Source organism: Aulostomus chinensis, chromosome 9 (assembly GCF_037954235.1).
Source record: "Aulostomus chinensis isolate RoL2024-O1b breed Wild chromosome 9, RoL_Achi_v1.0, whole genome shotgun sequence".
In the NCBI taxonomy this organism is placed as follows: Eukaryota; Metazoa; Chordata; class Actinopteri; order Syngnathiformes; family Aulostomidae; genus Aulostomus; species Aulostomus chinensis.
Window position 1 is genome coordinate 6,370,322 of NC_141328.1, and position 13,060 is coordinate 6,383,381.

General features: G+C 41.4%; 1 protein-coding gene and 1 long non-coding RNA gene across 3 annotated transcripts; one reads left to right on the plus strand and one right to left on the minus strand.

Annotated features, from left to right (window-relative positions):
- Positions 1 to 106: 106 nt before the first annotated feature.
- On the minus strand, positions 107 to 2,078 carry LOC147255593 (uncharacterized). Of its 2 annotated transcripts, none has more exons than XR_015117860.1 (5): positions 1,964 to 2,078; positions 1,443 to 1,570; positions 949 to 980; positions 796 to 865; positions 107 to 561 (listed from the first exon to the last, which is right to left on the minus strand). It is a non-coding gene; the product is annotated as an uncharacterized LOC147255593 (long non-coding RNA). The 2 variants fall into 2 exon arrangements; XR_015117861.1 differs by having other exon boundaries at positions 1,443 to 1,719; positions 1,964 to 2,055.
- Positions 2,044 to 10,440, plus strand: wdr13 (WD repeat domain 13). Its single transcript, XM_086213393.1, has 10 exons — positions 2,044 to 2,112; positions 2,591 to 2,678; positions 3,533 to 3,764; positions 4,138 to 4,247; positions 4,452 to 4,582; positions 5,704 to 6,011; positions 7,352 to 7,532; positions 8,538 to 8,679; positions 8,776 to 8,894; positions 9,661 to 10,440. Exons 2-10 carry the CDS (start codon positions 2,638 to 2,640, stop codon positions 9,843 to 9,845), a joined length of 1,449 nt encoding a protein of 482 aa, XP_086069519.1. The 5' UTR covers positions 2,044 to 2,112; positions 2,591 to 2,637; the 3' UTR covers positions 9,846 to 10,440.
- The last annotated feature ends 2,620 nt before the right edge of the window (positions 10,441 to 13,060 follow it).

Genomic DNA, 13,060 nt, shown 5'->3' on the forward strand with positions numbered 1-13,060 from the left:
GGCTTACTGTAGTGTCTTTGTTTATTTAAAATGGGAAATTCCATTCGTGTTTGAGAAGAAGCAAGAATGTGGACAGAAATCACACACATGCTGGACTGATGTAAGAAATAGTTGTTTATTTGAATAATTATTTACAAGAACAATGTATGGACTGTTAGACAGTCAATACTCAGGGTGAGTGAGGGAACGGTAGCAAAAGGGTGACTAACAGTATTTTTGCTTAAAGCAATGGTCCGGTTTTACCTGGAGTGTATTTCCGAACATCCAATAAGCCAGAGAGGACAATGTGGGGAAGGGACAGATAACAGCTGGGGGGGATAGAGACAAATGGTGATGAATGGGGATCAGGTTCATTTTCTGCCTCGGTGAGAGGTGAGCAGATGCTGGGAAGGCCACACAACAGCCCAGTCAGCAAGCTCAGAGAGGAAGTGCCGAGGGGAGGTGTACTCAGCCCTGTCTGCCCCGAGGACCCCCGTGTTTACGACGGCAGGACCCCAGCAGCGTTTCCAATGCCATCTTCACAAATGCCTGGAAGTTATTGCTTCTCTCCCTTCGGCTGTCCTGCGAGGGGATGAGACACAGACAGATACCTTCACTGGGGACACAGCAATCACGGCACCTCATTTCCAGACTGAGTGTGAAATATTAGAAGTAAATGATTGTGAGCCAAAATGCTGAAAACATGAATAATTCACAACAACTGTAGGTGGGTTTTTTTTTTATTTTGAAATGCTGACTTGAAGTTGTATTTGAGTTAAAAATGTTCACAAAATGTTAGTTCATATATATGCTTACCTCCTTGCTTTTTGTTATCATCTCCTTTCTGATCACCTTTCTTCGGCTGCTCTTTAGGACTCTGAGGTTGCTGTGATAGGGGGAAAGAAAAAAAAATATTAAAAGATGAAAGACGAAAAAAGATATCACACCGTTACAGTTATTATTTCTTACCTTGGTAGTTGACTTCTTGTCCGACTTATTACCTGAAAATGATGGAAACATTCAGTTATTGATCTTTTACATTTGATTTAAGGACATATAGGAATGAACGATAATATCAGCATATTACTGGCCTTATCAGTCATTATACAAAAATATATTGGTATTGGTGTGATGGCAAACATCTGCTTAAGTCTGTTATTTTTCACTCGTTGGTAATGAACCATGAAGTAGTATATGATTCATAGACTTTTTCCAGATACTTTTGAATGAAAGAAAAATGGGAATATCACATGAACTTGATTTTAAACAGTTATCATTAACATTTGTAAATATCAGTTATGGCCAAGTCAGTTGCAAAATATCAGCATGCTAGAAACCTGCAAAAAAAATAATCTATTATTGTGCATCCCGGGTGATTTGGCACGTAGCTCTTGTGATACCCAAATCAATATTTAATTCATGATGACTTTTGTGTTAATATTATTCTGTTTCCTCTTGCTTACCTTTCGTTCCTGGCATTTTGGCTGTGCTCCAGAGTCTGTGCTGTTTTTTTGAGAATGCTGTGCTTAATGGGGTGTTCAACTCGGTCATTTATGGCCCGTGCTTGTGAATGGCTCGGCCACTGGGGCCCCTTCGAGAAAGAGCACCATGAACAAGCAAAGAGCCCCGTCAGCTGAGCAGCATTCCCCACAGCTCTGCAGGTCTTTGCTGAGCCAGGCGAAACCTCCGAGCTGACCTTGTAATACTGGCATTGTGAACTCACTAGAACTGTGTTTTCACCTATTGTGCATAGCAAGACAGCATTTTCAATCAGTGATAGAATTTACACAAACGTTTTATATATGTAGTGAAAACTTTTTTTCATAATCAGCCACATTAGACACTGAACAGGAGAAAAAATAATTATCCTTTTGATGACAAAATATTTGCGGCATGGCAACACAAAATGAGTATTCCGAAAAGTCAATTGGGTACATTCTGCATTACAGGGACTATAAATTTAGTAAACAAGTATTATATTTACCCCTGAGAACAAAATAATCTCGACTGATATGAATTTTGCATGACCAGGAGCCTCCTGTGTGTCATGTCACTACACATCACCAAGAGGGCTGGTCGCACTCGCGGTGTCATGTGACTTTACAAAGCAGCGATGGAGAAAAGCTAAAGAAGGTAAGTCGTCTCGTATATCTCGGTGTGTATGTGCTGTATTATCTCAGTTACCACTGCATACAAAGCATAGGGCTCACAGACTATTTATTTACAGTGAGGAACGAATGCCTTGTTTAAGCAAGTAGATGGAAAACGATGCTGTGGCTAACAAGCTAACTCTAGCTAGGTAGCTAGCTCGGTAGCTTAGCCGTGTTAGCGGTTGAGAGGGCTCGTTTGCGTTTGTTGCTGGGCGACGTCTGTGTGAATAAATTGGCAGAGATAGTTATTTTTGACACCATTTTACTTCTGCGGCTCACACAACAAGGCATTTTTCCTGCGGCGATTTCAGATTCTACCTAATGTTGTGCAATGTTGTAGGTGGAGGATGACGTTGATACCTCAGTATCTGTCATTTTAGCTAAGCTACATCCTCATAGAGTATGCAAGTGTGGTGTTACGGTAGCAAAAGATTTCAGGTGACTGGGCTGTATTTTGGCAGGAACTTGCCCTGGCAGTGGCTTCCTCTCTACCTGGAGTGCTTGTCTAATGGCAGCAGTTTGGCAGCAGGTGTTGGCAGTGGACGCAAGGTGAGACTTTTGTCAGGCAGCAGGCTTCATTGGTCTACACCACTGGTCACCAATCCTGTCCAGCTGAAGATCAAACATTTCATTTTTGTTCACATTTAAACCAGGAGCCCACATACAGTTACAGCCTTCTGTCTGTGTGCTCATAGGGAAAGAACGGACCCAGAGTGGTGGCAGGATTTTATTTTCATCCTGTGCTTATCAAAAGGGTATAATTGTATGCGGGGGTGGGGTGTTAAGACCAAGTATAGAATTAATTAAAAAAACAAAAAACGTTTTTTTAATGATAAACTTCATTACAAAACTCATGAAAAGTTCAAGCATAAGAAATGTGCAAGGTTATGCTGTACAGTAGCTAATGAAGCTTGTAGCTAACAAAATCTGAACTTCATTTTCAAAAGTAGCATTTTGACAATAGTTTGTGTTGTTTGTGGCTGGACAGTAAAGCTTAAACTTGGCTGTTTAAATCACCATCATGACCTTTTGACCAATTTATTGCCATTAACTCATGACATGGTCGTGGTTTTTAAATAGTATTTATCCAGCCTGAAATTACAGATCACATTTTGTCTTGAGTGGCTGTACAGACTCTTAGAATTTAAACCCCCTCTGTCTCAGGACAGGTACTGGCTGATGACAGTAAAAAATAAAGTTAAGTAGAAATGGCGTATCTACAATAAATAATTGTTCATTCGACCTAATGCACTTTTAAGTTTTCTGTCTTTAAAACATCTCAAAGATCAACAGCTTGGTGACCGCTGGTCTAAACTGACGGAGAATCTACTGAGAATCGTCATTTCTTATGGATCGCACCTGTAACTCATGTTGTGTGTCACATTGCTTCCTCTCCTCTCCAGGTACAATGCTTACCGCACGCCTACGTTCCCACAGTTCCGAACTCAGTACATCCGCCGACGCAGCCAGCTGCTCAGAGAGAACGCCAAGTGTGGCTTTGAGCCGGGGCTGCGCAGGCAGTACCTGAGGCTGCGCAGTCAGCTGCTGGCCCTGCGCTACGGGCCCCTGTCTGAGCAGAGCAGCTTCAGGGCCAGCAGTGTGCGCAGCTCCCGCACCACACTGGACCGCATGGAGGTCAGACCCAAAGAAACATAGAAAGAGAAGGGGCACAAGGGCTTTCTTTTCTAATTTGGAAAGGGAGGTCTAAAACTATCTATAGGTTTTATAAGAGCCATCTGGGTGCTTAGACGTTACTTTGCATCTTCCAGCAACTTAGTGGAACAGACCTAGGTTGCCCATGCAAAATAAGCTGAGCAGCTTGGTTGAAATGGCTGGCACTGCCCCTGTACATGGGTCATACTTGATAAATGCATGATCATTTCAGGGGGTTTTCACTATTTGATGATGGCTATTCAATTTTTTATTTATTTATTTTTTGGTTTTGTCTTTATCCACTTGCATTCACTCCTACAAGGTTCTGTCTCCCCCTCCCTCTCCTCTCAAACAGGACTTTGAGGAGGACCCCCGTGCCCAAGGGGCTCGTGGTCACCGCCGGTCCGTCAGCAGAGGCTCCTACCAGCTACAGGCCCAGATGAACAGAGCCGTCTATGATGAAAGGTACCCAGGAGAACATCTGAAGAGATTCTCAGCATGGGTCTAAAAACTTGTCTCACTGTTTTGAGAACATCAGTTCGGCGCTATCTAGCTCTTTTGTTAGATTTATGGGCTGCTTGATCAGTTCTCTGACAGTGATTCATAGTGAGTTGGGTTGCATTGATTACATACTTACATATTGTTATTTGGATTTATTTCTGGCTGCAGGCCTCCGGGCAGTTTGGTTCCCACCTCAGTGGCAGAGGCAAGTCGTGCCATGGCAGGGGACACAACTTTGAGTGAAAATTATGCTTTTGCTGGAATGCACCACATATTTGACCAACATGTCGATTCAGCTGGTAGGTGCATATTTTTTGAATAATAACACATAAGTTTAATGTCATCCTCAGGCTTGAGCTTTTTTTAACAAATGATAAAAAAGACAACTTTCAGGAAAGTGAGGGAGGTATTGAGAGGTATGAGGTGTGTATGCCTGCAGTTCAGTGACATGATCTCACCAGGGAGATCGATGAGTCATAATGACTCCTTTCCCTCCAGAATGGCAGGAAATGAACAAATATCAATATATCAATTGAGCTGTTGCCTCCAGCCCCACTGATGTTGCCTCCAATCACAGTGTGACGTCGCGTGTCTGCTATTCCAGACAGTCTGTTTGACATGAGAGGCAAAGGAACAGCCTTCTACCCGAGCCAGAGCTTGACTGCAACCACTCCTTCACACGTCAAAGACAGACTGTTGCCCATGGAGCCAAATACATGTTCTAGACCCCACAGCCCCCATTTCACACCAGCTGAAGAAAAAAATTGGGCTTTTGTATGCCGTGGTACCCAGTTCAATCAGCATTCTCTCCCAGGTCAAACCAGTCTGTACGAGTGTTTATTACTCCGGGATCAGTCAGCATTGATGGAAACACAAAACCCATGGGAATGCTAATTATCCGTTCACTTCCAATCGTGGACCCACATTGGTTAGCAAGACTCCACCATTGATGATGCATGCATGGAGGCAATGTACACAGGTATCTTAGCTGGGAAAAGGGTACGATTTAAACTTAAACATTCCTGAGGCAAATGGTAGTGAATGGTCAGTGCTAGCAAAAAGAGTTATGCACCTTCCTGTGAATGACGTCTCGATCTGAATACATCTGCTAGCGAGCCAGGTTTCACAGAGTGAGAGCTGGACCAAACGTCTTTCCTCTGATCAGAGGAGAGATGATAAGGGGTATTAACATTTCTCTTAAAAAGTAATGAGGGTAGAGGAGTTCAAAACAGTCAGCTCTCTAAGAATTGATCCTGCAGGCCCAGGTTCGATTTAGACATTTTCAATCTATAAAAAGCCTTTTTCTATATATCTATATTTGGAAGAAATGTCAATATTATTAAAGCAGCATCGATGAGTGGAAAAGAGTCCAGTCTCTCTATATATTGCTCAAAAAAATGTCCTACTTTTGCTCTTTCAGTCCCACGGTTGCAGTTCGCCAATGATGACAAACACCTCCTTGCTTGCTGCTCACTGGATGGCACCCTGTCCATCATGACACTGTCCCCACCTCCTGCCACTGTAAAGGTGACCCTGAAAGGTCACGGAGGTCCCGTCACAGACTTTGCGTGGTCCCTTAGCAATGACATCATTGTGTCAACATCACTAGATGGGACCCTACGTATCTGGAACACCGAAGATGGTCGGTGCATCCGAGAGGTCAGAGACCCAGAATCCAGTGAGTTGCTCTGCTGCACCTTCCAGCCCATGAATAATAACCTTACTGTGGTGAGTCCCATTTTGAGAATGTTATTTTTAATTGTGCTAATTAAATCACGGCAAAGTTTTGTAATTGTTTCTATTTGGCATCTTTTCTCCTTCCATCATCTAATTTCTTTGTCCATCCAATATTTGATTTTGTCTACTTGACTTTGAAATGATTAGATAAGGACACATTGTTTTTATGTCATTGTTCCTGTCTTTATCATTGAAGATGCATGAATCAATTCACCAATGTCATCTTCCCTAGATATGTGATTGTCTTCCTACCAGTTGAAATGCTGAATTCAGTTGACAGCAGTACTGTCGTATGCCCATTAAGTCTTGTTTTTAGTAAAGATGTATTTGATTTAAGGTGAAACTTATTTGGAGTTAACTCTGCTTGATGGAGTGAAGAGCGAGGTCACACTTTCCTTAATTGATAGGCAAACTAAGAAATGGAAGCCAATTGATAGATCTGTAGAACTGCCAGACAGTTATAACAACAACAAAAAGTTGAAGAAATCCACTGATAATGATGTTAAAAAAGCTGAGAGGTGACATGACTCACATTATCGCTTAACGACGGCACCTGTCGAGGGGCAGGATATATTAGGCTGCAAACAGTCAGTTGTTGAAGTTGATGTGTTGAAAGGGAAAAAAAAAAAGAGACAAAGCAACGCCTAAGGCTCTGGATAGGACTGAGCAATTAATCAAAATATCAATATTGCAGAGGGGTCAAGTACAGCATACAAATCACAGGAGCTGCCATTTTTTTTAGCTGAATTTGCCACATCTTTGGTTGGTAACTGTTGGTCACAAAGCACCGCGTTGCTACAGAGATGCCCAACCTCACAAATCACGCCGTCCACATGCAAGGGAAAATGCTTGTCTGGGTCGGAGCCCAGCAAATATCACAGATTTTTTTTTTTCGAATGGAAAATTTATTGAGAGGGAAGGGGGGAAAAAAACTTTCCACTAAAAGCGTGAGTCATATTCACAGTATCTGCAAAAATAATCACAAACTGATTTTTATTTTCATGTTTTGCAGCCCAACTAGATCTGAGCTACTTTGAAAAGGCTGGATGAGAGATCAGAGTAGTTCTATATTTAGCTGCATGAACACAAGATGACATCTACGCTTTCTGTTGGATTACACTGTCAGCATATATATAGGTCCATAAACCACCACACAGAATATTTTCTGTTTCCATCCTAGCACATAAATGCTTTATAAAGCATGGGAACAAAAATATAGCTCTTTGTTTCACTTAGTCGAAAAGCAAAGTCAACAACCTCAGCTGTACCCAGTCAGGTTCTCAGGGCTCCCCTGTGGAACTAATGATCCACTCCCCCCTTGTGTGTTGCAGGTGGGGAACAGCAAACACCACCTGCAGGTGGTGAACATCTCCACTGGGAAGAAGGTGAAGGGCGGCTCCAGTAAGCTGACAGGCCGCGTGCTGTCTCTCTCCTTTGATGCTCCAGGGAGGATTCTCTGGGCTGGGGACGACAGAGGGAGCATCTTTTCATTCCTCTTTGACATGGCTACAGGTATATTCTTGATTCATGACTGAAATATAATGTTGACTTGATTTTGATTTTGGATTTTCTTTTGCAAGTCAATGTATTACAACTAGATATTGTTAGAACAAAAGAATAACACTTATTAAACTCAGCTTATTAAGTAAAACATTTAAAGGTAGGCATCAAATTTCCAGGCTATGAAGACGGCTAACCGTTCTAGTATTCAGAGGCAGTGACTGTGTTTACATGGACAGCAGTAATCCCACTTCTAACCTGATTCTATATTAGAAACTGTCTTGATTAACCTCTTGTCACCCTTGTGGACATTCTTAAGTTTACATCAAGAATATTATAATTCATATTCTCTTTTACATGATACAGAGCATAATCTGATGAATAAATGAGTCAGTTCACCCAGGAATCTGACCTGAAACAATGTGAGTGTTTGACTGGCACGTGTGTCATGTTGTAATGCGGAAACTCCACTTTGATTGAGACGTCCTCAATAATGTGACGAGGTGTAGAATACTTAACCTCCTAATCGGACTATCGCGTACTCTGTTTACATTCACCTAATAATCCTGTTTGCATGCAGCATTCAAAATCCACTCAACAGTGCAATAAAAAAAAGCAAAAGACCACGTGCCGCCTGATAGCAAACTGTTGATAATTTGGATTTGCTGTACACATTGTCAAAGAATGCTCCTCAAACCAGACTAATACTTGTAAATCTCACATGTCATAGCCAGAATTGGCTACATTTGGAAAAAGGACACATTCTAAAAATCCAATCGGAATATGCTGTTACACTAGCAATTCCACAAGACACTTATCAAATATTGAATATCATCATTTTTCAGATTGAAGCAAGAGTATTTATGTGCAGGTAGACATGGACGGTGTATTGCACAGTTTGGGGACCATTACCTCACTAACACAGAACCAGCTTATGCACCTCGCTCTGATTACTGTCTCTGGGTTAGAGGAAAGAGGTTGATGTGGCTCTGCTGCATGTGCCAACTCCCCCTACAGGGAAGCTGACCAAAGCCAAGCGTCTGGTGGTGAGTGAAGGCAGCTCCATCTGCAGCATATCTGCTCGGTCGTGGATTAGCCGTGAGGCCAGAGACCCCTCCCTGCTGGTCAACGCCTGTGTCAATAAGCTGCTGCTGTACAGGTCTGTCAGGGTACTGTTTATTAATAAGCCATTTGGTCTCCTCTGTGTACAGATACAACAACTGGGGATCATACCACCTTTGTGTTATTTTTATAGGGTGGTGGACAATGAAGGTACACTCCAGCTGAAGAGAAACTTCCCCATCCAGCACGGATCTCAGCTGGTTCATAGCATCTTCTGCCCCCTCATGTCTTTCAGACAGGGCGCCTGTGTTGGTAAGAAGGATTCCTGCTGTTATATTTTGAAAAGAAAATGAGTCATTGGGTAGTTACATACTGCAGGCCATCTGAAAATATAGCTCAGTGATTTAGGATCAACCAACCCAAATAATCAGCATCCAGCTAACCTGCATTGATTTTTAGCTAGGATTCATTTTTGTTCAATTTGATTGGTCTAAAAAGTGGAATTTTTAAGACCTAATCAGTTGAAGTTGAACTCAGTGAGGTGCTGACACTGGAGCTTTACCTCATTTGACTTTCCTCACCTTTATTATTCCCTGAGTTCAAGACACTGTTTAAATCGACAGCTCATTTAAATCACGGCTCGTCAGTATTTGAACTATCAGAGTTTTGTCCCCTATTAACAGAAGCATCTCACTCGTAAAGAAAAAAAACCCTGAGAATCCTCAATCCAGGATGTGTTTTAAATTCATTGTTATAAAAGCTGCGGGTATTTTGCAAAAGTCAGTTATTTCAGAAAAATGCTTGAACTGACCCAAAATGTGTTTGTGGTGCAAACGTCAACGTATCTGTAACTCTTGAGCATCGAGCAGCTTTTTTTGATGTTCTATGTTTCGGCTGCCAGAAATTTGACAATTGTTTTGTGCGTAATAGTCATTTTATTTCGTCTCTTCAGATTGCTTAGAAGCACTTTGGGATACTAACCATTTATTCCAAATCTCGACTGAGACATTAGACGAATTGCTGTGATGAGGCGTGCATTCATTTAGTTGTTTATCCTCTCATTCTTGCTCTAACACAGTGACTGGCAGCGAGGATGGCTGTGTCTACTTCTTCGACGTTGAACGCAACACAAAGGCGATAGTAAACAAGTTACAAGGTCACGGGGGACCGGTTCTGGATGTCAGTTTCAACTGCGACGAGAGTTTACTTGCCTCGGCAGATTCCACAGGCATGGTCATCATCTGGAGGAGGGAGCAAAAGTGACTGATCCACCAATAAAATGCTTCCATCCACCGCATACAGACAGGCCTGCCGTTCCCTAACCGTCCAGTAACAAAAAAGTGTGTAGAAAATCACTGGTATGTAACAGGCTGCATTCAACTTTTAATGTAATTCTAGTCAAGTGCAATCAGAACGCCATGCTGTGTAGGTGGCTGGGATGTTTTTAGAAATTCAAGGGGTGAGGGGTGTGTGTGTCTGTGTGTACTTCTAGGGCTATGACAGAATTAATTTGGAGAAGATGCAAAGCAATCTTCCAGAGAAACCAGTTCCAACACTCATCACACTGGCATTCCCACAGGCATTAACCTAGCTCACTATTTATGTAACTGTTGAAGCAGTGTAATCATGTGTTGTAAAGCCGCCTTATTTGCTTTCAGTTCTGCTATTGCCTGTTTGCATCGGAGACCATATGCATGAACTCACAAGTTAAACAAGTGTGTTTTTAATTACGTTTGTACTTAATGTTTGTGTGTGTGTGTGTGTGTGTGTGTGCGCGCGCATACTGTTCATGCAGGCTGCAGGATCCTATAATTTATTAAAATGCACATACAGAATAAACTACTTTAACTGTCGGTAGCCTCTTTTACTTTTTTACAAACTATAATTAACGAAATAGAACTTACAAAGAGAAGTACACTAAAGCTACGGAGTGTTAAGGTTGGTCAAAGAAGTTCCAAGACATGAATGATTGAATGGTCGTAAAAATGAGGGTGATATGAAATTGACGCAAGATGACCTTTTTGAAAAAACACAACAGTAGATGCTCACATCACTTCAATCAGGTGTTGCGCCGAAAAAAACAAGATAATGGGGATGTTGCTCCTGTGTAAAAAATGTACTGTGACACCAGTTCAGATGCAATATTACGAGCTACGTGCTCTTCAGTCTAAAATTTAGACTGAAGAGCACGTAGTCTACTCAAAATGGCGAGTACCTATGTAGAATTTAGACTCTAAATTCTACATAGGTACTCGCCATTTTGAGTAGACTGGCCTTGGGTCACATGATGTGAAATAATATATAAAGATGTGACATACTGACTTGAATTTCAAAAATCCATTTGAAGAGTGCGCCAGCTGAATAAGGAGTCCATCGCTGTGCCCGTTCGGCTGCCAGTAATGATAATTACATTATTTATGATTGTTTTTAATCATGTTAGTGGTTTTGCTCTATGAATGGTAATGTTGGTCCAGACTGAAATATCTTTGCTTCAGTGGGTTTTGGTCAAGTGTGCTTCAGAATCTAATCAAAGTCTGACTTCTCATCAAACTCCACCATCAGCCCAAAAAGTCTTTGCAGTATTTTTGATACTTTTTGATCAAATTTATCAAAACTATCAAGTTTAACATCACAAACATGTAGCTGTAGTTACACTGGCAAAGATTTCAAACCGTTCCCATTTGTACGACACCATTTGGTCTCAGTGTTGCCACAACCAGCAAAGGGAGTCTTCCTTTTTTTGATGTAATTTCAGTTAATGGAATTTTCCAAGAAGGGAAAAAGCATCTCACATTTCATGCACAAAATAAAGCAAAAGTTGTATCTCCCAATTTTTTGAGGGATCACGAACTAATTATCTCACTCAGCACTTCATCATGCAAAAATGTCTGTTGTCTCAACCTAGACAGGCCATTAAAAAAATACAAAATAGTCTTGCATTGTAGGGATTTTACATATTGCCAATCAAGAAATTGTAATATCCATAATGTAGCCCTGCAGTGATGGGGACAATAACTGAAAACTGCAGAAATAGATAAATGAAAAGCATGAATTTTGTACAAATGTACAAGAAAACTTACAAGAATCTGAAGGCTTTTTTTGAATCAAATTTGAACACAACCTATGATCTTTACACAGCTGTAATACCTTCAGACATGATTGTTGTATCGTCAAGGTTGTTGAGGGTTTTGTAACAGCTGTGAGGGAGTGAAACACAATGAAGGGTTCTGTCTGAGAAGGTCAGGACAGGATTTGTGTTTGAAACCATCAAAATCGGTGCAGAGAAAAAGAGATGAGAAAAAGAAAAAAAAAAAGACAAAATCGACACAAAACTTGAGCGTGAACCTGAGCGGCATTCAGATAATCCAAAGCAGCAACTTTGCACATTCAAAACATACAGTGGGTGAGAATACGCTTTCACACATGAGTGAGACGGCCTTTATAGTGATGTATCTTGGAAAGAGGTGGGAAGAAAACCAAAAATAAGTATGTGGATGAATCCTGAACATCAGGAGACAAAGAGGCCTAGTCTGATACGACCTGTTAAACCAAGAATATTCAGGGGATGTTCATGCAGATGATGCACCTCACTATGGAAACATACCCTGCACAACACGGATAGAGACAATGGAAATCATCCCTCATTCAAATTCAGATTGTTTATCAAGAGAATGCACAATCATAAGATGCCTGGATTTCAATCAGACCCTAAATGTGTTTTCCATTTTAATTTTTCAGAGGCGTAATTATAGTTATCTTGTAGAGAATTTAACCCTTTCGAACAATATTTAAAATGTTAAGTGTAGTATCAGCTTTGTAGATGTCGTTGCAATTCTTTCAATACCCTCAATCTCATCAAGATTCTGTTGTGAGCATGAACATCCAGAGCTTGTTTTAAAAGTGCGACCGCTCTTGTACCCCATCTTAATAAGACATTTCATTACATCCTGTAAGTGCTCGTGCTTCGCCCTGTGATGTGGTAACTGTTGTAACACAAAATATAGACATTTTTAACTAGTAAAGAATAAAACGCATCTTTGCCCAAGTCACTACTCTTTGGCTCCTGCAGCTTCAGTGGGTTTGGTAACAGGTATGTCTACGATGACTGGATTCTCCTCTCATCTGTTGTTGTGACACTATGGACTCTTCAAACCGACCTCGTGTTGTCTATTTGAATTGATCTCGACTGCGTTTTCCCCCTCGGTGGAGTTCAGGCCTGGTACTGAGCTGTTTGTGGGATGAATGTGATCTGGACTTTGTTTAACCCTCTGCTAACCAGAGGTGCCTTGCCATTACAGAAGTGGTGGCGCTTGCAAACACCTTGGGTAGCCAAGAAAAATAAAGACGATAAATGCAAATCATGCCGCAGGAAACTGCACTAGTCTCTTATCTTGCTGTATTAACTGTCTTGTAGGACAGTAATTCAAGAATCTCAGGGTCTTGTTGACTTGCGAGGGTAAGACGGTGCATGATTTAAA